This window comes from Toxotes jaculatrix, chromosome 2, assembly GCF_017976425.1.
Source record: "Toxotes jaculatrix isolate fToxJac2 chromosome 2, fToxJac2.pri, whole genome shotgun sequence".
NCBI classification, from domain to species: Eukaryota; Metazoa; Chordata; class Actinopteri; family Toxotidae; genus Toxotes; species Toxotes jaculatrix.
This window is the reverse complement of record NC_054395.1, coordinates 10,969,011-10,996,043: the sequence shown is the minus strand read 5'-3', so window position 1 is coordinate 10,996,043 and position 27,033 is coordinate 10,969,011. Positions and strand designations below refer to the sequence as shown.

The 27,033-nt window shown below is 40.5% G+C and overlaps 1 protein-coding gene across 1 annotated transcript in view; it reads left to right on the top strand.

Moving 5' to 3' along the window:
• nphp4 (nephronophthisis 4) overlaps positions 1–27,033 on the top strand; it is a 162,026-nt gene that overhangs the window by 60,545 nt on the left and 74,448 nt on the right. Inside the window, exons 8-10 of the mRNA XM_041066153.1 lie at positions 4,587–4,771; positions 8,511–8,646; positions 26,766–26,984. Coding sequence (XP_040922087.1) covers positions 4,587–4,771; positions 8,511–8,646; positions 26,766–26,984 — 540 coding nt within the window. The remainder of the gene's footprint in view (positions 1–4,586; positions 4,772–8,510; positions 8,647–26,765; positions 26,985–27,033) is intronic.

The window sequence follows — 27,033 nt, the reverse complement described above, 5'->3', positions numbered from 1 at the left end:
GTATCAAGTGTACATTATGATTGCTGAGGGGGCCATGTCGATCGGTTACACTGTCGCTGCCTGGTTTAGCGATTCTGGAAGCAATATCTGGGGAAATATCACAAATATGACATAAAAGCAGGAGAAAACAAGCTTATCTGTGTGTGAAAAAGAGAAAGACACACCCCCTCGTGGCACCGGTGTACTCATCACTCAGAAAAGTCCCTCTTCTGTGACTCTGAAAATGGAGTATAATTTAACTTGGGGGCCATTTCATTGTTCCCTCTAAGCTTCTTAGCTCTAAAATATTCATATTTCAGGCGAGGGAGGAAGAAATCTGTGACGGCAGCAGACAGAGGCGAGAGGGAGAAGAAAGAGGATACTGAGCAAGAGAGGTAGAGAGAAAGAGAAACTGACAGAGTGACGAAAAAAAGAGAGCAATGAAATAAATGAAAGAGAAACTCAGAGGAGGGGAGTGAGGACAGGGACGCAGAGAACAGAATGCAACACTTTAACTGATGTTCTCCTATAAACAACTTTCTCCCTGTCTTTCTTTTATTTTCTCTCTGACACACTTCATGGCAGACCTGTCCAACAAAAGACAAAGCCATTTCTTTGTCATCTCCCCCAGCACTGGCTGCAGAGGAGGAAAAAGGAGAGAGCAGACAGACTGTGTAGGAAAAGGCACAATCATAATTATAATCTGGATGTCACTGAAAGCAGTTATTTACAGATATCCTGTCATACTTGTGCTGCTTGCTGCCATTCGCCGAAAGACAAATGACAATAACTAAATTAAGATAAGGGAAAGTAAGAGAGCTTGTTTCAACCCAAAGGAAAGTTCTGCCTCCAGGATACTTGGTATACGTTTTAGAATAAACACAGAGTACATGCACTGTGTAGATACATAGTAAAATCAATTTAAATAAGAAAACAAAGGAGATAGCAAGTGCATAACTTTATCACTACCTAAAAAAAACTTCACAGTAGGTGCATCTAAGTTATTGTGTTAAAAATGATACAGATTACAAGCACAGAAATGTGAAGTGTGGATGAAAAATGAAAAACATTGTATAAACTCCATGAAGGGGAGCATCACGCTGCATCGCAGCAGAAAATGACGGCAGAGCCAGAATCCATTTCAAACAAAGATGACAACAAGCTTGAACGAGATCGATGCAGGGGCACAGGTTGTTGGGAGACTCAGTAAGATCCAGATCTCCTCTACAGCAGAGACCTGAGAACAAATTAATTATACTATATACATCAAAACAAGAGAATTCAGCCACGCAAAGCAGTGAGTTCATCTTGATATGTAAATATGTAAATGTGAATATGCAAATACGTAAATGTGTCCTGACATTAAAACCATGTTTGTGTCTTATTTTCTGCACTGTAAGTTGTCAACAAGATGGATGCAGTTTTCTTTTTTCACTCGCAACACTTCGCCTTAGCCGTGGAGTGCACGCATGGGGATTTAAATGTATGTGGTTTGTTTTTCATCATTTTCTCTGGTAATTAGTAATTATGCCGCTTGTCACGGTGCATGCACCGTGCATGTGGCTGAGTTGAAACGCGTGATGTACGCTCCTCTGTGAGGGTACATCTTAGTCTTGGCACTCACACAGCAAACGTTAATTGAATGGAGCCTTAGCCTATGTGATCCAGCTGGAAGACAGTTATGTAACACTCCCAAAGCCAAATGAGAGCTGACACGATTCAAAACAAACTATACATAGAGCATTGCATTAGTGAGTCACCACGTCCTCTTATAGGTAAATAAAAAGTAAACTTCCACAAAATACATAAGACACTATGGATAAGGCCTTCTGGGTATTCATTATGAGAACTTAGCATTTTAACTCTGCCTGGCTTCTGTTCTCAAATTGCCAGTATTGTACAAATCTGTAACCATCATGGATCTTTCTTGCCACAAAATACAGCAGGAGATGAGAGGAGAAGTTTTCACCGGAGTTATTCTCTGAGGGGAAAGAGTGAGGGGAAGAAATCACTTGAGGTTATGACGAGAACCCTAATCTCCCATCCACATCACTAAAGATAAATATGAGACGCCGCTGAGCACATATCGGCCATTGCTTGTAAGCGAGAGAATGAGCGACGATAACAAGAGGAAGATAAACAAGGAGACAGAAAGAAGGATGGAGTCGGTCAGCGCAGAGATGTAATATGAGGAGAGCAGCAGCGAGCGGTGGTGTATGTGGGCTGTACAGTAACCAGGCAGGCTGAGCTGCTGCTCCTGCTCCTGCTGTTTTAAAAGAGAAAAAAAAAAAACCCAAAGCTGAATTGATATGCTAATTTGATTGAGAAGGTGTGGGTGGATATGGAGAAGGTTTTAAGCAGTAAGAGGGACAGAAAGAGAGAATGACAAGAAAAGAGAGGGAAAGAAAGGGAGAGTGGGAGTGAGAGATGTGACGGAGAGAGGGGAGAGAGTGAAGTGAGACAAATGGGAAGGAGTGGGTCGAGAGGGGAGCTCAGCATGGCCCTGCGCTTTGGGGTAAAAGAGAGTTTACAGTCAGTCACTAAACGGTTGACAGTCAGCTGTGCTTTAGCAGCAGCAGCAGCTACAGGGTAGCAGTACAGTCTGTACCAGTGCCTGCTGACACATTCACTTGTTTTTTTAAGCATTTATGAATTAGCACATACAGTATATTTTGAAGAAGAAAGTAATCATGTCGCTTACAAAGTATAGCATACAGGTATGGTATTAAAGTATAATTCCAGTTTATTAGAACTTATTTGTATAGGATTATGTCAGTCATGACAGCATTATACTTGCCAAAGTAACTGCTGAGATCCGGTAATCCATAGACATTGATGAAACGAAGACCAACAGGGCAAGAAACACAAGCAGTTTAAAGCAGATTTTAAACAAGCCAACACTTCAGCCACACTGTCTGAACCTCTGTATTATATACAGTGCTTAACAAATTTATTAGACCACCACCCAGTGTAAAGTTTATGCCATAGCTGCCCTAAATTAACAGCATTGGTAATTACCAAAATCTTTTTTATGTTTTTGTAATGGTTAATACACCAGTATGTAGAAACTTTAACTGAAATTATATTTTTAATGCTAAAGTATAATTACTATAGTTATCCATGGGTTTTCAAATTTACTGTTTTACAAAAAAAAGAAAAAATACTAAAGCACATTATTATTATTTCTTGATTAAGATGTCAAATATATATATATATATATATATATATATATATATATATATATATATATATATATATATATATATATATAGAGAGAGAGAGAGAGAGAGAGAGAGAGAGAGAGAGAGAGAGAGAGAGAGAGAGAGAGAGAGAGAGAGAGAGAGAGAGAGAGAGAGAGAGAGAGAGAGAGAGAGAGAGAGACACAAATCACTTAAGGCAGCTTAAACCTTTTTTTTGGCCATGTGGGGGCAGTGGAACAAGCTGTATTGTCACCTTATAAAGTTTCTGTAGTGAAGTTGTTGTCTCTTTTGTATTCCCCTTATGTGCGTCCAATTAAAATCATTATGATAGCACACACAGCACAGTCACAAGTAAACAGCACAGGTGCATGAACTTGTGTATTGACCTTTGTGGTCTGGACAAGTTGTTTGTATTTTGTCAGAGGGACTGAATGAACTGCCGCATATTAGTTCTTAATGGGGTTTAAACAAAATTGGTTTTAATGGCTGAGACTGATATCTTTCCACTGAGCTGACCGCGATCAGTTTTAAATATTTATATTTCTAACAACGTTAATTAATCAGAAATATTGAAGTTTTCCCCAGAGCTCTTTTTCTTGTCCACATACACAAGAGTCTGCAACTGATAGGATGCTAAGGTTCTCTAAAAAGGTTTCTCATCAGCCACGTGCAAAGGAATGCAAGAGTAGTGCAAGAGGGGCACATGACTGCTGACAGTCAGTCCATCCCATCAGGGTGCACAATGACCCGAGGTTAGTGTGAAGAGATAATTGAGACAAGTTGTCACAGAGTTTTTTTTGTAATCGCATTGAAAGAGATCCTTTGAGGAGATGCTCATCATCCTTACTGTTAAATAAATAAGAGATTTCAGGGTTTTTTTTTTTTTACAATAGATGGTTTTTTTCCATTAAGTATTTTTTGAGGTATTAGACAAACAAACATAAAAGAATGAAAGAAAGAAATTTAGTGTTGTTAATTATAATACAGGTCTTTTCTCTTTGCTCTTCATGATCTAAAGCCAAATCTACAGTCCTTCGTTGTTTGTTGACATTTTGAAATGCAGTGTAAAGTTTCTCAAGACATTTGAGAAGATATCTGCCTTGTGCTTTGAAACACCACATGGCCAAAAGTATGTGGACATGCAAACAAAGTATGTGGACACCCAAGCATTGTACCCGTATGTGATTGTTGAACATGTCATGCATTAATATGCACCATGGTGGAAATAGACTTTCCACCAGAATTTGGAACCTCTCTGCTGGGACTTGCTCCCATTCAGCCACGAGATCATTAGTGAGGTCGGCCACAGTCTGTGTTCCAGTTCATCCCGGATGTGTTGGATGGGGATGAGGTAGTGGAATATCTTTTTTGTATGGTAACTCCAGTCTACTTCTTGCTGATTCTCAGAAACAACCAGGACCGGAGGGTACACTGAGGACAGTTGTCATCCAAGAAAGGAGGCTCCACGTCGGTGTCCACAATGGATGGTGTTTCCTCAACAAGCCCCAAGTGGTGGTGCTGGAGCCTTTAGCCTCAGGGGCCAGAGGGCGAGCAGACAGCGCCTCCAAACAGAGCACTGCAGTCAAGGACAGGTGAGCAAACACGTGTATATGTCTGCAGTGGAGGTGTTACTGTAGGCTACAGGAGATGGTGGAGCATCATTTCTGTTGTTAGACAAAATCCACACATGTGCAAAAATATTTTCGGGAGTGCTTATTTTTATGGTATTTCATCAGCCTCTTCAGGCGCAGGTCCTCCTGCTGATAGAAAAGTGATGGAAAGCTTAACTCAGCAAAAACTGTATTTTTTGAAAAAGCTAGCTTGCTATGAATTCCATTTTCATGAGTCTGGAAGAAGTGAAACATGCACAATTGTATCTTATTGTTCCCTGGTGTCCATTTGCTTCATATTTTCCTCCTTTCCTGGAACTGCAGTATATATTTGGTGTATTTCACCTTCTGCCTTCCTCGTCACATGCAGTGGGTTAAGAGCAGTCATTTTGTCACGTGGGAGGACATCAAACACACTCCAGTTTGTGACAGCTCTCCATAATGCTGCCATGAGGCTGGTTGTTTGATTGTTAGATTAGATACAGTTGTCCTTTGATATGGACAAGAGTAAACTGGACTACGTGTGAGACATGCGCCAATACACCACATCCTTTTTCCTGCTGCTTTTATTATGCCACACTTACAGGTACACACACATGCAGACCTACAGGTGGGTGACAAATTAAAGGAAAAACCTGAGTAGGTGAGTGAATAAGCGTAAAGACCGCAGCTGCTTCCTTATGTGGCTCTAAAAGGTTTAATAAATATGCAAATGATGTGAGTCATATGGCCAACAACATCGACCCAGTAGAACAGTGTTTTGAGATGGTGTTCATTCCTCCGGTAAAAGTACAGGGACTATTCGCAGGAGCACTGAACCTGTCCTGGAGGCAGTCTACCATGTAGCCTCAACATGCCTGGTTCAAGTCCAGCTCAAATCCTTTAAGATATGTGAGTTCTCTCTTTCTCTTCATGTTTGCTGTCATTCTCTGCTGTCATCCAGGAAGCAACTCACCAGAGTTTTTCTCCACAGTACCCACTGCTAAACCCAAACTCAGGCTACCGTTTGATACTGGGAACCAATGTCTGTAAAGCTCTCTGTGTGGAACTGATTAAAACCATCGCCTCTATGTGTAAGGTGAAATGAGGTTTTACATACACATCAGTTCTCAGTTATAATGTGGATATGTCATGCCAATAGTTATCTGTCAAATTCCATAGAGTGTAACTGAAATTTGTAAATGAGTAGACAGTCAAATAGAGATAATGGGGAAAAAAACTACCTCTTAACAGGTTATCAGACAATTACATTTTGAATGTGGGAACAAATTATTATGTTTTTATTTTGTTTGTGACACTGTAAGTTGTCCACTGACCTTGCTCAAAGAGCAAATGTTGTATGCCTGATAAGGCCTCCCATGTCCTAACCCAACCCCAGCCTCATAATGTTCACATTATCCCATACCATACAGGCTTCCACCCTCATAAAACAGCCTCGCAATACATTCCAATGCATGCTAGTACTTCATAACCAATCAAGGAGATATGGCTCCTGCTGCTTTTCCCCCAGGGTTTTATTGAGACACCACGGCACTCAATGCTAACCTTGTCAAAGTCGTTCTGCTGATGTAAGGTCAGCAGCATCTGCCTTAGATCAGCAGTAAAACACTTGGATTGGGTGGTTTAGGCTGTGAGACGCAAAACTGAACCCCAGGTGGTGCTGGGTGAGAAATTCACCCTTTCATTACCATGTATTAGTGAACCTAAATCTAAATGTATTGATAGGGCTGAGGATCATTCAATAAAATGAGTATAGTCTCAGAAGGTTCTGCGTGGAATTACAGTGCTAAGACAAAATCCTTTATTTAGTTGCATCTGAAATATCCACAAATTCTGGTCCTCCAGTTTTGGGATTAGAGCAGGTCACTGCATTTTGTTAATGGATCTGTGCTGGTTGTTAAAAAAAAAAAAAGCCAGATCCCTGTTTTGTAACTCATTCTGCTCTGGGTACACCAGCTGTCACAAATATTCCATTGCACCCTGTTAAATAATTGGAAGTATTTCCTACCATAAATGTAGTGAGCGACCCTCTGACCACGTTGTGAGCAGCACAAATAAATAAGAGCGAGGAATTTCAATTAATGATTTTTCAGGGCGCATCAGTGAACTGCTGAGCAAAACTGCTTTGGGTTAAAAAAAAAAATGTTTGCTTTTTTTTTTTTTTTTGCAATGTCAGTTCCTGTGACATTGTGCAGCTGTATCTTTCCTCTAACTCCAGCACCTTTTTCCTGTAGGTGATGAGGAGAGCTTGTGCAAATACATCACAAAAAATCATTCAAGTATAACTGTGATGCAGATAATATTTTCTCTTTCAGTAGAGTTTCAGAGTGATATCGTGACACAGTGAAAAAAAAGTTTGAGATTTGGGGAAGCTCTCGGCAGCGGTAACAAAAATAATGAGATTTTGCATTTTAAAAGTGCTGGTATTTCCCATTTTCATAGTGTGCGGTCATAGTTTTGATACGTTGCTGTACTCTAAATTTGTCTTGCCTTAATGATGTCCACCATGAGTGGTGTTTGTGCTGGGAGTACAATCTGCAAGATACCTAATTGGTTGAAAGCATAGTGGTGTGCACACACGCTGTCAAATCCATGGCAGAGGCCACTGCATACACAGGATGTGTTTTATGATATGCTTCCACACCTTTCTGTCAGTGTAAGTGCATTTTATTTAAGCGTCGTCCCTCATTATCATCAGGTGTGACATCTTGTACAGTTTTATGGAATAATGAGGCATAAGACTTTTGGGAAAAAGGATCATTGTGATCAATAAAGAAAAAAATTCCCCAAAAATTCTACTTTAAAACTCAACTGATGACACACAGACGGTGAGAGATGATTCCCTTTTCAGTCTCCATCAGAATCAAAATGTATTGTGTTTGCTACTTCAGATGAGACACTAGCTGATGTGGTGATTACGTGCATGATTACACTGGTGTCTTACTAGCATAAGAAAGTGTGCGCAAACATGCAGATGCATAATCAACACAATCACAGGCTAACCAACAATCTGTGCTCAATTACTGTATTATATGAATAACAATAATCGTCATTATCCTCCAAAGAATTCCTAACATCACGTTGTATGTTCTGCACTTTTCTATTTTATTACAAGGAGAAAGTGCTTGTGTAAAAGCGGTTTGGTATGATAACACCAGTGGCAATAATTATGATGTTTGCCATTTTTTTTTTTTTTTTTTTTTGGGTGCTGCCAGTGAAAGCTGACAGTCTGTTTTGCCTGTGTTATGCCTGGTGCTTCCAGACAGCAGAGAAAGAGAGAAGAAAAAAAAAAAAAAAATCTGAACCGCTCGCCTGTTCCATTCTCCAGAGAGTCCACGAAGCGAAAAAAGAAAAGGCGCTCGGGCCCACCTCGTGACACGCCAGCGCTCCACAGTATGCTCCCGCCTATGGTGTATGCAAACTGTGAATGACGAATACCAAGAGTGCTGTTCCACTGCTCACACAGGAGGCCAGTGCTTGCCAGGGAACATTTAGCAAGCAAGTGTAAATCCTCCAACACATTGATTCCCTTTCCTTTTAATAAAAAAAATTTAAAAAAGGAGAACCTCGACATTTTAGTCAGCCATTGTCATTTTTTAAAATAATATCTTTAAAGAATACAAGTCACACAAATAATCTTCATATGCTTCCTTTTCTCTGTCTCTTAACACACCCTTCACTCATTCATGTGTGTGCGTATGTCTCTTTATTCTCTCCTCAGCTCTACAACATCATCCCCCCCTCAGATCCTGGGCCTTCGCAGCAGCCTGGAGCTCAAGATGACCAATCACCAGGCTTTGGCAATTGTCTTCCAGCTGGAGTATGTCTTCTCTGCTCCAGTGGGACGAGAGACTATGGTAAGACGAAAAAAACAAGAGCACATGCAATAGACACTGAGTTCTAAACCCAAACCTTACCTAAGATGAACCCTAAACCAGAGTCCCAGCCTGAAATCAATCAAACAAGAACTAAGCTGAATGATCTCTTCACTCACTCTGTAGTTTTAAAACTCAAACAGGTCTTCACAGTAATCGATGTAGAATGACACTTGCACACACAGACACACACACACTCTGCTGTCCTCTCTTCATCCCACTGTTCTTCTTTCACCACCCGTCTCTTGTCCTTGGAGTGGTGTGAGACTGAAGTAAGAAACCAGAGGAGAACAGATCTAATCCTGATGATTTAACCTTAACCCAACTTGCTACTTATCTTTGACAGACACTGTACGCCTTGATTTTCGGTCTTTCATTGAGACGACCTCCAACCTCTCTCTTGAAATTTCACAAAAATCTGTGGTTTCAATGACTAATTCCATTTATTTTGGAAAAAATACCTTTTCATCATATACTAAGTTGTACCGAGTGGTTTGCCTTGGATCTTATTATCCTAACTGACAGGAGTCTCAGCCCATTGCTGTTGCTGCTTGTCTCATCCCACCTTTTTGTGTAAGTTAGGATTTTCTGGCTCCAGTCAGTAACAAAGCAGCAATAACCAGTAAACTTAAACTCCAGGGTCAAAGTATGGAGGGTGTGTTATGTGCTTTGCTTCCCCTGAGGCCAATTTGTGATTTTGGGCAATATAAATAACTTGACCTGACTGGATGCCAGGTTTCAAAATGTTGCCTGGTGATGGATGATGGGTGATATCATTGAATCTACAGCCTATGGGCATGACCACTTTTATTCCTGGGAAAAATGTATTGCACAGGTCTACTGTACAGTCACTTCTGCTGCTGCTGAAATGCAGCTTGCATAGGCACAGTTTTTTTAGGCTTTCTTGGAAATGTGGGAATTTAAAAATGTGGTCTGAGGTTGCTGACAGTTCTTGACAGCTTTCAGTCAGTACTCAAAAAGCACTGAAGTTCAATATCCAGAAATCAACTTCCAATTAGAGTCCATGTAATATCCTCACACTTTGCGGCTGACTGTAACAGATGATTGTGAACAGTACGTAATCATTATTTTGAGCCGAGTGTCATTGAAATTGACCAACCCATTCAAAAAATGGAATAATGGTCAGTCATTGTTGTTTAGCTTTATATTTCCATAAAATATAGCCATATAGTTGAATCCCAATTTGGAGTCCCATCATGTCTTGCCTCTGTCCATATGAATTACATAGACCAGCAGCTGGCACCTGTTGTAGGCCGGCACAGTCAACACATCCCCAGGGAAGTAATTTCCAAATTCAAGCCGCACCACTTAACAACCGCTCATGGCATGGAATACAACAGAAACAAAAACTCTGGTAATTATGTGCGTGGGTGAGCCTTCAACACTTAATGCATGCCAAGGCTGGGCCCTCACTGTGTTACTGCATGTTGTCCTTTATACAAGCAGGGGTCATGAGATCACCAATTAAAAGCAGCAGAAAAACAACCAGCGACTCGGTCATCGGAGCGTCAAGGTACATTTGCATTTTCGTATTAATTCGCCCATTCTTACCTCTGCAGCCACATGACAGGCAATCTGTTGTAAATGGACCTTTTTTTTATAATGGATGAGAATGATTATTCTACAGTCATGTTGACACTTTATTGATATTGTTTACATGAAAAACAACAGAGTCTTTACAGAAGAGCTCGTTCAAAAGCTTCAAACGTATCACAGCTCAAGTGACGAATAGCTCTCCATCTTCGCCATCTTTGTTGCATGCAATTTGTCCATGTAACTCTGCTTTACTGTTTTAATCTTTTATGAAGCAAAAAAAAAATACTGATGTTACCACAGCACAGGCTCTTTCCTGGGACATCATTATCTGAATAATCACCAAAGAGAAAGCTGCAGTAAACACAGCACACAAATGTAGACAATTATTCAAATAGCTTCAAATGTTTTTGTCATCAGTCTCCTACACACAGTTTATTAACATAACTCCTTGTTTTTTTTTTTGTTTTTTTGCTCAAGCGTTTAAAATTTCTGTTTGTGATTATGATAGTTTGCGACTATCTTGCGACTACTTTTTCAAGGATGGAGAAAAGGAAAAAAGAAGCGATTACACACGATGAAGAGTCTACAGCCGAACGAATAACACAACGGCACATTGCCACAGAGCTGGGTATCTCCCAGGAGCGTGTCCCTGCAGTTATCCACCTTATCTCGGTGGGTCCCGAAACTCCTTGGGCCTGATGAGAAGCAGATTCAGCATATGTCAAAGGGCAATCTTGCCATTTTTGAGGCGGAGAGAGATTTCTTCATCAGTTCATGGGTGAGACTTGGGTCCACCACTTCCTATCACATCACAAATTCAAAATTGGACATACTGTTTTCAAAGCGACTGTTTTTGAAGGCGGAAAAAAAGAGGCTGGTTGTCATAGAGGAAAAGGAGGTTAAAAAGCTGAAGTAGTAGCTGGCACAAGAAATAATAATAAACATGCTACACAAAATTCAACACATTATTCCCAGATCTCCATGAAATTTGCTGTGGAAGTTCATGTACCCCAGAGGATGAAGCCCAATGTTTTTGAAGACTCCCTGATCTTTCCTCTTGTGCCATCACTGGGACAAAATTTCCACTTATACACAGACAATGTCAAAATCTAAGGCAGAGTGCCATGAAATTAAATGCACATTTATACCCCATAGAGGATGCATGCTTTCCATTTTTGACACTTCATGAGCTTCCCTATTACACCTACCAGCTGTAGTCCAAAATGTTAATTATGCACACAAGATGTCTTTCAATCTACTAAACAAATTGCCATGAATTTTACCAAGAACATTCATACTCCCGATGGTATTCTTGCCTTTTTTTGAAAAAAGTTCAGCCAAGTTGAGAAAATCTTATAAACCTGATAGAATCATCAAACTGATGTCTGTCATCATCCCAGAATAGCAAGGCAAAAACTGTTGTGTGGGTGACAAAAAAAAAAAAAAAAAAATCTCCTACCACACTCTACTTCACCACCTTCGCCTTCTCTGGCATGAATGTTTGATGAGGTGAGAGATATTTAGCAGGTGGAGAGTAATTTCTGTCTGTGTGTGGGAGTGGAGTGTGTGTGTTTGTGTGCTGATGTGTGCATATGTTATTTGTGAGTGTTAATCCAGAGCCAGATCTGTCTTGGGTGTTGACTGATAAGGGTTTGATAGCTGCCTCCTGAAGACGGCGGCAGCCGTGACACCTGAAATCTCACCCAGCCACCCACTGCATCTTGCAAAAGGCTCCCAGATTATCAGCTGACTGCTAAAACTTCAGTTTCTGCTTTGGCTACCAAGAAAAATATGATGGGACAGTGTACATGTCCCTGCACTGTGTCACAGCTGTCAGAGATGTGATGCTTTTGAGGTGTTATAGCTAAGGTGTGCCTTCAGGGCAGGCAGCTGTACACTGTCAACAGCACTTCACACCACTTGACACCACTTGTGAACCATAAATGTGAAGGTTCACGTCTGATTGCTGCCAGAACCTGCTCTAAGACTTTTCAGGCCCTTGTGGATCTCCGCTGGTACCTAAACTTGAAAAGAAGGAAAAAGAAAAATCAATAAAATTGCTTTAAATGGAATTTTTACTGCCACTCAAAACTCAGTTACATTGCACCAGAGGCTTTGGCCTTTTGACCTTGGTGTATTTTCTCATGCCATTCAGTCAAAAACAAAGCATGTCATTACTTAAAATATTGGTACAGACTGCAGTGTCTGTATACCTCATTTTCTCTAAGGCTGGGTTTTTATGTGGAACTGTGGTATTTAAGATACGATAACACTTTATTGACTCCAGGTGGGAGAAATTGTGTTACAGCATCAGTAGAGAACAGAATAGACCCGAAAAAAAAAAAGATACAGAAGAGGCTACAGCTGAGTAAAGGAAAAAATAAGTAGAACTACACCATAAATCAAAATTACAGAGATAAATACAGATATAAGAAGTAGGAGAGTAAACAATATGTTGAAAAAAAAATACAGTAGATTTAAATTAGAAAGCTATATACAGTACAGTGTCCTAGGCCACTGTATATTGATGTGGTTTAATACAGTGTGTCACAGCTCAGGCTTAGGAGAACTCAACAGCACACCTTTAGTGTGACTCAGTGAAAACTGAATCCAAAAACAGATGATCTAAACAACATGTGTGAAAAACAGACAAGAAGGCTCAGTAGACAATCTGGCAGGGAGTGAGAGGAAATGGGAAGGTATAAATACTAAGAGCTGATGAGGTGAACAGGTGAATAGTTGGGTGTGGAAGAGTCGGCTGGCTGAAAGGCGGGAAGGCCGGGGTTACTGCAGGACAGAAGGTGTTGCAGGCTCTGAAGTGACAGGAGGGTTAGAGAGATGGAAGAGGCAGGAAGAGAATGAATTGATGCGTGAATAATCTGTGACAGCAATGCATGTGCCAAATTTTAACCAGCAGTGATTCCTGTGCAAAGGGACATACTGTAGTATATATCTGTATAAACAGACGGTTGAGCAGTATAAGATACATTGTAATATGTAACATTTTAATTTAGAAGAAAACAATTAAAAGCTAAAGAAAGAAATTACAATTTTGCAATAAAATATAAAAGCTGTTAAAACATTTGAAAGTCTTTCAAAGTCTCAACATGTTGAGTGTTGTGAGTTTTTGACTGGCCTTCAAAGCTGAAGCTGAAGATATATATAATATATACAATATTTAATACTGTGTCATTCTGCAGAAAAAAAGCCTTGTAGGATTCAATAATAATAATAATGATGATGATAAAAGTACAAATGGTTTTGTTGTACTGCCTGGAAGCAGTGGGCCCAAACAAATGCCTGCAGTTCTCTGTCTTATTGTGTGTGTGGATTCAAGCAAGAGTGGGCCATTGAGAGTCCTGTATAATGGAGTACTAAACCTGTGCTCTATCATTTTTCTGTCATTTCCCATGTTGCTCTGCATTAAGACTGCCTACACTGCCACAAGATGGTGCTGTGTAGTGCCACTTGAGGGAGCATCCTCCGATATAGGGCTGTGCCCGGATGGGTGCAGTCTGCCTTACTGTTGTTCTGTCCTCTGATTAAATAGAATTATGTCTTTTGATGTATTCTGAGGGGGCTAAGGTGGGTGAAAAGAGTAAAACAGTTTTGTTGAAATCCCTTCTCTCTCAAAACATCACCGCTGCAATACAGAGGCAATCACTCGGTGCTCTGAGACTGCCTACATGTCTCCTCCTTGCTGTGTTGAAAGGCCAGTCTGCTTCTCCTTGTAAGACAAAAAAACGAGGATGGCCTCCTTTTACAAAATTGCATTGCTCCCATTGCCTTTGGTTATGAAGAAAGAAAATCATGTAGTGTCGTCATTTGTCCTCTTTGGTATATTTTGATTTTAGTTATGATTGGGTTGCTCTCTCTGTTGCATACTGTCTCTCTCAGAGCCTTTGAGCGGACTTCTTTCACGCTCCTTAGCAGCAGCAGGGATGGAGATAACAATTTAAATGAAGGAGGCTGGGGAGAGGAGAGAAACTGGGAATTTGTCTGATAGGCTGTTCTCTTGGGGGGGGGGGGGGGGGGGGGGTGTCTGGGTTTGACGAACTTCAAATAGTCAACTTCTCTTGCAGTCAAACACACCATGTCCACTTCCTGTCTGTCTGTTTCTTCTTCTTGCCTTCTTTTGCTTTTTTGCTGTTTCATTCTCTTTCGGTCTGTCAGTCTCTTTTCCCTTCCTCATCAAGGGCTCTATTGTATCACCCAGCATCCTTCTCAGTGCTTATGCCTTGATGGGCTGCACACAGGGAAACTCTGTCCCTCCATGTCCACTCCAGCCACATTACCATATCACTCTGCTGCCTATCGAAGAAGAAGCCTGAAGAAGCTGTAAAAGAAAAAGAAAGGCAAGATGAAAGTATGTGTGAGAGTTGCAATTAGTTGCTCTGCTCACTGCTATGCTCAGTAATTATGACGCCCTAAAATATTAAGATGATGCTAGCCTTAATTCCTCGCATCTCCCACCATATTATTACTGTAATTGCTCATTTATGTACTGTATTGATTGGAGAAATGAAACATGGTGTTAATTGGACCTGATAGAATAATATTACAGTGCGATTCATGAGGTTAAGTGTTGTTTGACTCAATTTTTTCCTTAGCAGGCGAATAGAAAAAAGAAAGAAACAAACAAAAACATATTTCTCACTTACCTTCAGTGGTATCTGTTTTTGCCCAGATTTTAAGATATTGCCGTGTGAGATTTCTGCCTCCTCCGCCAAAACAATGGATGTGAGTGGAATACTGTTTTTGGTATTCACAGCAGTGAAAAGTGACATTGAAAAACTCAGCAGTAACATCTCCATACACAATCAGAGTCTCCATTATTCTGGAGACTCCACAGAACCCTGTCAGTAGGTTTCATACAGACCATTTCTGCAGTAGGAAGTAATTTCATTCATCTTTGCATTTTGTAAATTCTGTTTCAATACAAAGCCTCTGAACTAAGCCTTTTCCTTACCGGTTAATGATGTTTGAGATATAAATGCTAATGGTGGTTTACATGTGATCCTTTAGTGATAATACAAATTCTACAGTTGTATGCAACAGTCATGCATAATTTTGACTGCTGTGGCATTGTTGGCGAAGCTTGCTAATGTAACACAACATGAAATTGTGCTACTCCCGTGGCCATTGTTTTCATTGAAAGGATGGTGGAGAAGGCAGTATTACTGATATTCCAACAGACCATTAAGGGCACGTCTATAACCATTTAAGGCTTATTGTGAAAGTGGAAAACAGGATTGTGTATGCATGCTCAGTTCCACAATAACAGAGTTTTAGCCTTGAAACTTAATAAAAATAATACATCTGGTCCCAAGAGTCAAAGAAGAGCAAAAGAAAAATCAAGGCCATTCACATCCAATGCCAGAGACAGTAATTTATCAGAGACAGGAGTTTCAGTCCCCCACACCAAACATGTCAAGGGCAACATGGCTATATACCATGGAAGTTAAGTGAGGAAACATGCTTGTTTGTTTGTATTTTGAATAAACTGATCCTATAATTAGTTGATTTTCTTGTCCATTTACCAACAGTGCAGACAAAAGCCCTTTCACAGGCCTCTCATAGAGGCCACAAGAGCACTGATACAACCTCTTGTAAAATATTATGACCCTCTTAATCGCTCCGCTCTCGGCTCCTTGACATATTCCTCAATTTGAGATGTGAAAAAGTGGTATCCATCATGGCACGTCATGCATTCAGTTATCCATCGAGGACACCTTGCACGGCAGATGATTCACTCACTTGAGAATACTTGGGTCACTGACAACTGACGTGAGGCGACGACGGCTCTCCTAATTGTGATCTGTCAGCGCCAATTTAGCCCTGCTGTAACTTCATCTGAGACATCACTGCCCCATTCATGCTTGCCAATCCCTTCCTCTCTTCAACCACAGATAGCTTAGCACTGCTCATAAATTGAGCCATGTAATGTACTCGCATGCAGCTTAATGCAAGACGATGGGGCTTATTGTTGTCTTCCGCTGACAAGCACTAGCTCATCGCTAATGGAGGGGCCGGTCCCGGGGAAATCGAGGCAGGAGGCACTGCTGGCCCACATGGCGTTGTCCTTTTGCCAGGAAACAATTTGTCTGGAGGTGTGACAGCTGCAGTCATCCAAAACACTGACACGAGGAATGAGTGACTTCTCGTAGGTCGCAGTCTCAGAAGGATGGAAGCAAAGCTGATAGATGTATAGACAGAGGGGAAGAGAGGGACATGTAGGGAGGAGATACTTGGTTGCCATCCTCTTACTAACCACTGTTACGCTTCTGAGAGACTGTCAGGCGCGAATCACTTCCTCGGAACAGTAATTGGCGACTCTCTCGAGCTCTTACACAACAGCAAACTTGTGTTGCTGCAAAAGGGTGTTGACAGTTTGGATACGTGTCATGCACTGAAATGGGTTCTCTGTTTGAGTAACTGAGCCAGCGCACAACCAGTAATGAACGTGTCACCCATTTCATATTTTCATGTTGCGTCACCTTTGACCCCGACTGGGCTTGGTGAGTGGCACAGTCGATTACTGAGCATCTAAGGAAGTGTAACCATTAATGCATGACCTTTAAACATACTTACTGGTTTGCCCTTTACTAAGCTCTCATCAAGATACATTCAGACGCAGGAACAAATGTGGCAGCAAGAACATACCAGTTCAAAGAAACACGGTCATCTGCAAGCAGCAAAGACAGAGATGGTGGTCGTCACCTACAGAAAGCTCCTGGCAGCGTTCAGAAATGCTGCTTTAATTTCTGTCTGTGGTTTGATATAAAACTACAATCGCAAAACATCTGTCGGCTGTCAGAGAGGTGACAGAGAATAATTTCCAAATTACTGAGACTGATGGCTGCAGTGGATCTAGAACTCATGGAGATGCTGCATTTTCACATAGTCTGAAGTGTTACTGGGCAGAGTGTTGCCTGCACAATATATAAATGTCAACAGTGACTTGATGAGTGTTGTGTATGCATCAATAAAGCAAATCAGTGGACTGTTATTGCTTTAGACCCCTGTGTTTGTACATATAATGGACATGTAAAAAATTCTATCTCTAATGGAATAGCAATTGTTCTTTATTTATTTAATGGACTTCTCAGTCAAATCTGGATCTGTGCTGGATCCGACCAATGTTGCTCATTTTTACATGCACTTGACTTAACATTTGATGAATTAAGCTTATTTTTTATACTGTTTATACTGTAATTTTTCAAAAAGAGACTCAGGACTTTTATTTAACAGAGTGGTAGGCCTTATTTAAACATACTGTGTGTGATTGGAATTAGTTAAGGAAAAAAGCATAGCCAAAACTCAAAGAAGGACAATGATTAGCAACGAGATCCTATTATTGTGCTGATGAAATAGTGCTGTTTAAATGTAAATTATTGTGAGTTTATCCTTTGAGCCATACCAATAGTTCCAACCCTTCTTAATGTTTTTTTGATTGGTCGGTTGGTTCATGTCAGAAGCATGTGCTTTAGTTTTTATTCATTCAGTGATTTATTACAAATGACTGCAGGCTAGACTCTGCACCCTTCAGTGATAGACAACAACTTCTTGGATGAGTACTAGACAATGTGTCTTCTAGACATTTCTTCTAGATATTTCAGAATAAAAACTAATATACAGTACTAGAGACATATTGTTGACTCTTGACCAACGGCTTAGTAACAGTGGTTCAGAATCTCACGCGGGCGTGTGCTGTATTAAGTGTTAGACAAGCTTTCCCTTTGTTGAGATATATAACAAATGTCACTCTCAAAATTATGTGGTTATTACTTGCTCTGTCTCAGATGTCACTGCCAGGGGATGAAAGATAAACAGTGTGTGGCGCAGAAAGCAGTGACATGGCTAGCGGCTGGTTTTATTAAAGGTGTTTGTGTACGCCTTCTCCTCTGTGCCACAGAGACACTTGTTTGGATTTTAATTGGCTCACCGACAGGTACATGGCGTATAGATTGTTGTGTGTTTTCCCTGTGACTTCCCTTAAGTGGCTGGCTCTATGTGGCTGTGTGCTGGTTGTGCGAGTGTGTGTATGTGCGCATTTTCACGGTTGTTGTGGGCCCCTGCAGGCTTTAATGATGTTTGCTGAATGAAAAGCATCTTGTGAAGCTCTCCCTAATCACATGCTCATTAAAATGCCCTCTTTACAATGACACCGTCCCTGAGACTTATGAACCCCTCCCTTTATCTTAGCTTCCCTGACTACTTACATCACATGACGTGAGGACAGAGTCCTCCCACTGGTGTGGACCTCATTCTCAAAGAAAGCAGTTGTATTTTTATTTGGTTCTGATCTGAAATGTCATACAAATGTTAATTAAATGTTAATCAAACATCTTAAGCACAGTAATGTCATCAGGATTTAGAAGCGATATATTTAGCTGATTTGTGGCTTATTCTGCAGGTCATTCCTCCCTGGAGGCCCCTTTTCCTTTCTCACAACAAGAAAAAGAGTCGAGGATAAGGCAAGGGAGGCTACATGCCGAAGAGACAATATTTCGCCCGCCTAATTAAAATGAATGTCAGCTCTCCCCCCACTGAGATGTGCATCAATCTCCCCCTACGATAGGCCCAGAGTGAGTCTTACCCTGTCAGTGCCTGCCAGCAGTGCCATCCTTCTCCAGACGAATGCATGGCCCAGGCAGCTAGGGAGGCAGTGGCGATGATGTTTGCACATCAAATGGTTGCTATGTGGATGGCCACCTTAGACTGAGGCCCTGTTTCAGTGTAGGGGAGCTTCGGCCCAGACTTGATTGATTTTCATTTGGAGCCACGTGAGGCCCAAGCAGTTGTAGAAAATGCACTTTCGGGCTGCATGTTACAATTACTGCAGATACACAAATCCATGTCTTTTAGTTTGTTTAATGAAAATAAGACATCATTTGCCATTCAGATGCCAAAAATAAAAGTAAAACAGGACACAGCAACAGTAACAAAAACGTTGAACTTCAGTCAGTATCCTGTGATAATCCCCTCTTCATACTTTACTGTCAGACAGTAAACAAAGACATTTGACTGAAACTTTTGTGTATTTGTTCTTCCCAAAGTCATTTGAGTTTTCCTCCTTTGGTAGCGCAGCAGTCCTTTCTGCCCTCCAGCATCCACTGTATTGCAGTAAAATAGTTTGATTTAACAGGTTTCATTTCAAATCTGAAAGCACTGTACATGAATATTACTTTCAGGCTATAATATCCTGTTTATGTATTTCTTTATATATTTATTTTGACAAATGTGTATTACTTCAGTCTCTCATTTGTCTTATTTTTATTTATTTATTTATTTTTGCACAAAAAAAATATACAGTATATTGAATTGTTTGGGCCAAACATGGCACAGTATGTAGATGCTACTTTCCGTGTTTTCGAAATGTCAAATCAGATTGCATGTGGAGACCAGATAAATACCCGCACACTCCACATTTGACAGAGCTTTGATGTTTTGTAAAATGTTCTCATGCACTGAAGATGACAATATCATCACAAGATTAATTTGAGAACGCAAGGATGAGATATTTTGTTGACAGATTTTTATGGAAAAGTTGTTGCCGTACAGCTCCCATGTGCCCCCAGTGTCATTTACTTTCAGTAAGTGATTTGACAGTCATTTTTCATCTTTCGCATTATCATTATCTTCATCTTCATGTGATTTTAATGTTCGTCTGAGGAGATATGTATGATCTGTTGCTCTGATCGGGGATTGATAATCATCTGAGGTGCTTTATATAACTGCTGTCAGTTATAACAGCATCCCTGCTATTTTCAATGAGCAAATTACAGATGCTGTTCTTCGCACCAGACTTTAAACAACTTGTATGTCTAAAGGTGAATCTGTCTTTGTTTAGTTTGTGTTGGCTTTCTCTACAAGACAAACAAGACTACCACAGTCTACCATGCCAGTGGCTCTGTAAGGCTGCGATGCTGAGTAAAAAGAAATCAGATTATAAGGTGGATAAATGTTCTTTTTTGCTTTTGATCCTTCGTAGTTTTGTGAAGTAAATGTAAAAATGTAAACATGTATACATTGTAGCATACTAACAATTTTTGAACTGCTAATTAGCACTAAATACAGCTAAGTACAGCTCAGGCTGATGGGGATGTCATTAGCTTTGCTGGTCTTCCGTAATATCCAACCATTCTGTTTTGGGCAGAATGAAATGTTAGGAGGTTCTTAGCTTTATTATAGTTCATCCGGAGTGGAACAGATATCTGTATGAATTTTTATGCTGTTTTACTGTGAACCTAAAATGTCAGCCTGCTGATGGCACGAGAGGAAAAGGCTCACTAAAGAATTTTTGTTAAAAATTTAACGGCTAGCCCCACTCCTAGCACGGCTAAAAAAAACCTTAACTGCTGTATAAAATGTTATTTTCTTAAAAGCAAGTAACACAGTTTCCAGTAGGTTTCAAACATTTCACTACAGTATATCCCAGTACAATTTGTTCCAAGAATGTTCCAGAATAAAATCAAATAAGTCTTCATTCCTAAATTAGAAAATAAATGATTTGTTCATTAAATATGCAGTTTAACCATCATTGTATTAATGATCTTTTTTTTTTTCTTTTTTTTGGAAGAAGAGCACTAACTTCTGATAAAAGATATGCACGTTTGCAGTAAATTGGCCTGAGCGGTGAACATGCCTTTCATGAAGCTCTCCTTTAAGTTTTGCTGTCATTGAAAGCGAGATCTGAGACTGGGCACGATTCTTTCCCAGCCTTATTTGGACTTAGGGAGCTGGATGGAGCACAGTAGCCTGCTGGGTTCATTTGGACTACTTGTGCAGAAGGATGAAAATGTGAGTGGTTTACTACTCTTAAGTTAATGATCTCTGTGCATGTTCCCTCACTTCCTCCAGGGCTTCTCATTGTGGAGAATAAGTAGCGGGAGCTGTGGGCCGGTGCCTGTCACAGGGTCTTGGCTGAAATAATGACATGAACAGCTCGACAGACTGCAGTAATAGTAATAACTGTCAGACTCCGTCTCCCATCAACGCTCACATCCCCCTAATTTAGGATTAATTCCTGCTGTACTTTAGAAAGCCCCGAGTCGCTGAGTGTCTTGCCATTTTGTTTGAGCTTCTCCAAAACTATGTTCCTGCAGACTGCTTTATTTCAGCTTATCACAAACTTGGCTTTTTTTAAAAAAATATATATTTGGGCCTATTAGGAAAATTTAAACAAGCATAGTAGTTGCATCTCTGGATTGGTAGCTGTTTCTAAAATGACTGGTGTTTTTACTTTTATGTATAAGAAGAGGCCTTTTATACAGTTTTATTTTTCTTGGTTAGTGAGTGGTGGTGATTTGGACTGGTTGTGTCTCTGCTTCCAGTTCTTCTCATCTGCTGGGAAATGCAGTTTCAGCTCTCTTTGATGTGCAAAACTCGCCGTCTGTCACCTTTTGATAATTTCTTCCTTTTTTTCCTTCCCTCCTCTCCTCAGTGTCCCCTAAAAGTTTGATGATTCGTTTCTTTGCTCCAGGTTACAGACATGAGATCTTTGTTTCCACGCCGTAGTATGTTTGAAACAGACACATTTTTTTTTTTTGTTATTTGTCTGAAAATGCTACGGCATTATATTTTACACTTCTAAACAAGATTGATGGATTCTTCCCTTAGAAAACGCTTTGCCAGTTGGAGCAATTATGTGTGCAGTGACATCGCCTGTTATTGTTTTCAGTACAACTTTATGAAAAAGTTTGTTGCTTCCTTGTTTTTGCCTTAGGCTACTGTTTCTATTTTTTCTCCCAAGTGCACTATTGAAACAAGTGCTCGGTTGCTCTCTGGGTTGAAGTTAATGGCTCTTATTTTAAATACAGCCTCTAACACTCAAATCAACAGTGTAATCACACTTTGGGGAAACTGGCTATTGATCATTCTGCCTTGTCAGACAGGATGGCCACTGCCACAGCAAACAGTTCTAAAAGCAACTTTTAATTCAAATGGCAAATTCCCTGATTAATTCAAATGTTTCCTGCCCAAAACAGTGCAAGTGTAAAAAGTCATACTTTATTTCCACCAAAATATAATATCATTGATTTGATGTCTTCTCTCTGTCACCAGCAGGCTTTGCAATTGATTAAGACTCTCTGAGTTACTGTGGTGCTCAGAATGAGTCGATGTGTCTGACCCTCTAGGCAACTTTCTTCTCACTAGAGGCCTTTAACACATGCATACATCAGCTAACTACCTCCTACAGCTCTCTGTCCTCACCACAATGCCATTAAACCACCTACACCCTCGTGTTGATGTAACATTGATCTCCGCTGTCATATAACCAAGGGACTGCATATTATAATTCTTAAGCTCATGTATGCCTCCAAACGTCGTGGACTGTTTACGTACGAAGATTACATGCATAATGTGAATTTTCTGCCAGGCTTTGAATGAAAACATTATCCCTGTTTGTTTACTCAAAGCACAACTAAAGAGTCTCTTTGAGATTCCTTCCTATCCCTCTAGTCCTATTGTTTGCCAGCCCAAGCTGTCAGCTCTTTACGCGGTTCATATGTAGATCATACCGTTCCAAAGTACTTTAAAACCACTGCACTGTAATCATGATAGTGATTCATGTCTCCACCAGCTTTGCTTCTCAAAGGGAATTCTTATTTTGCTGCACATGGTTTAGTGCCATTGTTGTGATCGCAGTATTCCTAGGTTCGAGAAATTGCTTTGAAAGATCCTCCATTTTGACCATTAATAAGTTATTAATTCTTTGATCCCAGTCGTGGATGTTCATGTCACATGTCTGTGAATATATGTAGTTGTGGTGAAACGTGTTCAGTCTCGATGGCTGTTTGCCTCAGAGCTTTTTCCTATCGTTTTTATACTCACTTGCAGTTACTCAGTGCAGTTTTGAACATACAGTCGTTCTCAGTTTCCTAAGACTGGAAGACTGAAAGTGTGTGATAAGAATTGAGTGTCGGACAGATAAAAGCTTTTTCCAAGGCTGGTGCCGTCACTGAAGTAAAGGCCCTTGATTGGTCCATTGTCTTCCTCATTGTCTCACAGCTCAGCCTGCATTTCTGCTCCCGAATCCACCAAATATATTCATTGAGTAATACAAGAATTGAGTGTTGGGTCATGTGCTATACACTCATTTTGTTCTTTCCCTTGTGTTCTGTGGGAGCACAGACATGTTAGAGACAGAGTTCTTGAAATGAAATAAATAAATAAATAAAAGAGAGACACATTAGATAAATTGCCTCAGTTTTTACTGGCTACTCTCTTTGCCATAAAATGATCTTTCTCTAGTTGGTTCATTTTTTACAAAATCATCACTTTGAAAATAGACTTGTTTGATTTAATGTTTCATATGAAGCATCTTATTAATTCAACCCCATGAGATGGAAAAACAGGCAATGCCTCAAGGGGGAATATACTGCTATCTGTTTTATGGCTGCCATATATTTCTGGAGTTACAATTCAAAGAAATAGCTGTTAATGTCTGTGCTACTTGGGGGTAAAATTATAGTCTGAAACAAACTCCCTCTCAAGAGGAATGGAATATTGATCTGCATCTAGGTCTGCTTGAAATGTGCAAAGCTTTGGAGAGGTCTCTGGATGTCCAAAATGGACATTTAATGGTAGGACTACGGACTCTCCTGTTTGGTTACCTCTGCTTATGTGTGACAGGTAACAGCACGACTCTGTATATGACTGACCAATCTGCACGTATAGCGCCCTTTTTTTTCTGGAGACTAAAGACATTGCCGGGTATGACCAAATAATGAAGGGATAAATGGCGGCCATTCAAGTTTAAAATATTTATGCGTTTGTATCTGTTTGTTTATATTATAAAAAATTAAAAAAAAAAAAAAATTCTGATTTGTCTGCTCTAAAACTGGGGGCTGACATGTCCTTAACCTTTACACCTTTAGCACTCTTAGTCCCTGCTGCAGTGTGCCATTAGTTGTAGTGTTCAGAATGTCAGCTCCATTAACCTATCTGAACACTTGACTCTGGGCTTTGTTAGCAAGGTAACTGGACGGCAAGGTTATTTTGCATAATGCATAATAATTTGACATTTTGAAACTGCCCTCGCCAGAAAAAACAAAGACAGCGTTGGTTGTTTGTTCAAAAGCCTAAAATGTTTTTTTGTTTACCTGACAAGGACCTCTTGTGGCCGTGTGAATAATGACTGTTGTCTGAAAGGAGCAAATGTGGAAGTAGGATGATGTTAAAAGGCCACAGGTGGATGGATAGGCCAGTGAAGGATGCGACTTTAACACCAGAGGCTGCTGTATGTTTCATGTCTTCAACAGTGTTGGTTTCTTTTCGCCATAGTCTCTATCTTTCCCCAGTTGTAACCAAACCATGATCATTCCCTCACGCTAAGCAAAGGTTTCTGTGACTCAGCATAAGCAAACTTTAACCATATGAGTGTCAGAATACAGTCCTCTGAATGCTGGCTTTTGGATCTGGTCATTTTGACAGGCAAAGATAACAAAGCTGTTTGTTGTTGAGGTTTGAGGACTTTGACTTTTTCTTAATGACCGAAAAGGTTTTTGTTTTCACCAAAAGTAATTTAGTTTCTAGACCTTTGCAGCCACCCCTTGTCTCATCTCACAGAACACATACACCTCCATTTCTGCAAATGTATGAGTCCACACTGATTTAGAGAGAAGTGAGTCTGCTATTTTTCTGTTGTGTGCCCAGTGAAGCGTAATCTCCGTTGGCTGTCATTCAGAGCATACAAATCTGCTAGTCTTGTATGCTGTGAACAAACTACTGTGACAAAAATTTGTCAGACCAGATCCGCTCACCAGCTTTCAACTCCATCTTGCAGTCTTCCTCAGTGGATGGAGTTTGCTCAGTTGTCATGGAGAAATCTCAGTTGTCAGTACTTGAGAATGAAATATGGATCCCGTGATTATTGTATGATTACTGTATACATTGAGAGGAGGGTGTAAACCCTTTGTTCAAAGATAATTTTAGGTGTTGGTCGTGAATCTCTGTCTTTCTCTGAATGTCCACTGACTCCTGGTCGAAGACTTTGACCTGGTTTTTCTCAGGTGCTCACAGACAGCTCATGTCTTTTCCCAGTCTTCATTCAGTCTCTTGTCCAGGGTCCTTGCTGTTTTGCCAGTTGTCGTCCCCAGTTTTCACTCACTGGGGAAACTGCTACTGCAGCACTGCTTGTGAACTACTGTATAATCACTATGAGCCGTCCATCTGTGGCCATGTAGAGCTCTGGCAGCCGGGGGAAAGGGAGTAAATGAATCAACAAAGAAAAGCAATGTAATTTTCATCTCGCACAGTCCTCATGCATATCTGCTTTAATTTACTATTTTATTAGAATATCAGATTTTATTCAGTATGGTGAAGACATTTTTTCTGGCCTCTGTCCTTATAGCTGCTGGAAGAACAACTGGTTCTGAGGACAGTGATAGCTGGAACAGAGTTTGGAGTGTCAGGTCTGGTGTGAATATGTGGCAACAGGCTCTGCTCCTTTTGCCTGACATTATCGCTGCTGCAATCTTACGCTTAAGTATGGCACCACATCTCAAGATGCTCTTAATCTTTAAGAGGGCGGTTTGATGATCTAATGCTGTGCAGTACATAAAGAATGACATCATGCTTTAATAGCACTTAAAGAACATGTAAAGATGTTCTCAGGGGAATTGTAAGCTTTGTGCAGACCATTACATGCTCCATTTTGTCTTGAAACGATGTGAACTAGCAGGCTCCTTGTGTATTCTGTGCTGCCTATGATTGATTACATTCGTTGGAGACTGACCAGCTTATTAATCGATTCAGCAAAACCCGTGGGTCCCCTGTGGATGATTTAAAGCAAAGGGCTTTTTTAACTGTTCCTGGTACAGCTGAAGTAGAGACGCAGTGGAATGGATCGTAATTCATGTTTAAACACAACAAAGCTGTATTTTTTTCCTATTGTAGATGATGACAACAGTCACACTGACTTCCACTGAAGACCCAAACTGTCGGACACCCATAGACAGTTCTCAGATCCACCCTGCGGCATAATCCATTTATTCACTAGTGACCCACATTTTCATTATGTTCCCACAGGATTCACAAATTAGCATTTTAAGGTTTCTGGTCTGAAACCTGGAGTGTGCCAGTGGCCCCACACACGACTCCCACTAACACACATGGAGAGTCAGAGCTCCTGCTGCTGCTGCTGTGCTGTTTTACTTTGAGTTTATTCATGGATAACCAGTTTCTAGTGCTCTGCTATATTAAATTCATCAGTTTGTTAATTCTTTATAATTATTAATTTTAAGTAATAAGTTAGAGGATCCATATTCTGACCATGGTGACATAAAATATTGTGACACATAATTCTTGTCCTTTTACTGGATGTAAATTTACTTAAATATAAATTTACGTAAATATTCGACCAGCATCATGGTGATAAGGGAACAGCATCTGAAAGCAGAAAACAAGTCACACGAAGAGAGACAATTCTCAGTGAAGCCATAAAATGGTTAATCAAGGCTATTTATGTGTATGGAAGCAATAACAATCATATCAGTCACTGAACATCCTCTATTCTTGTGCCTTTTTCCATCACGCAGCTGTCTGTCACCTCCTCGTCCCGAGCAGCCTTCTTGCAGTGTCTTCGTTGGGGGATTTGGTGTCCCTTCCAGGAGCCCGTTGACTGGAAGGGGGAAGAGATACAGCTTGTTCTGCAAGGAGGTGCAAAGCCAAACCCTCATGGAGTCATGGTCTACAGCACAGAGGTGTCTGCCAAGACTCAGAGCTCTGCGCCACTTTCAGCTCCAGGCACAGCTCAGGTAACACAATAGCACGGAAGAGCAAAATGCAAAGAGTATGCTGAAAGGT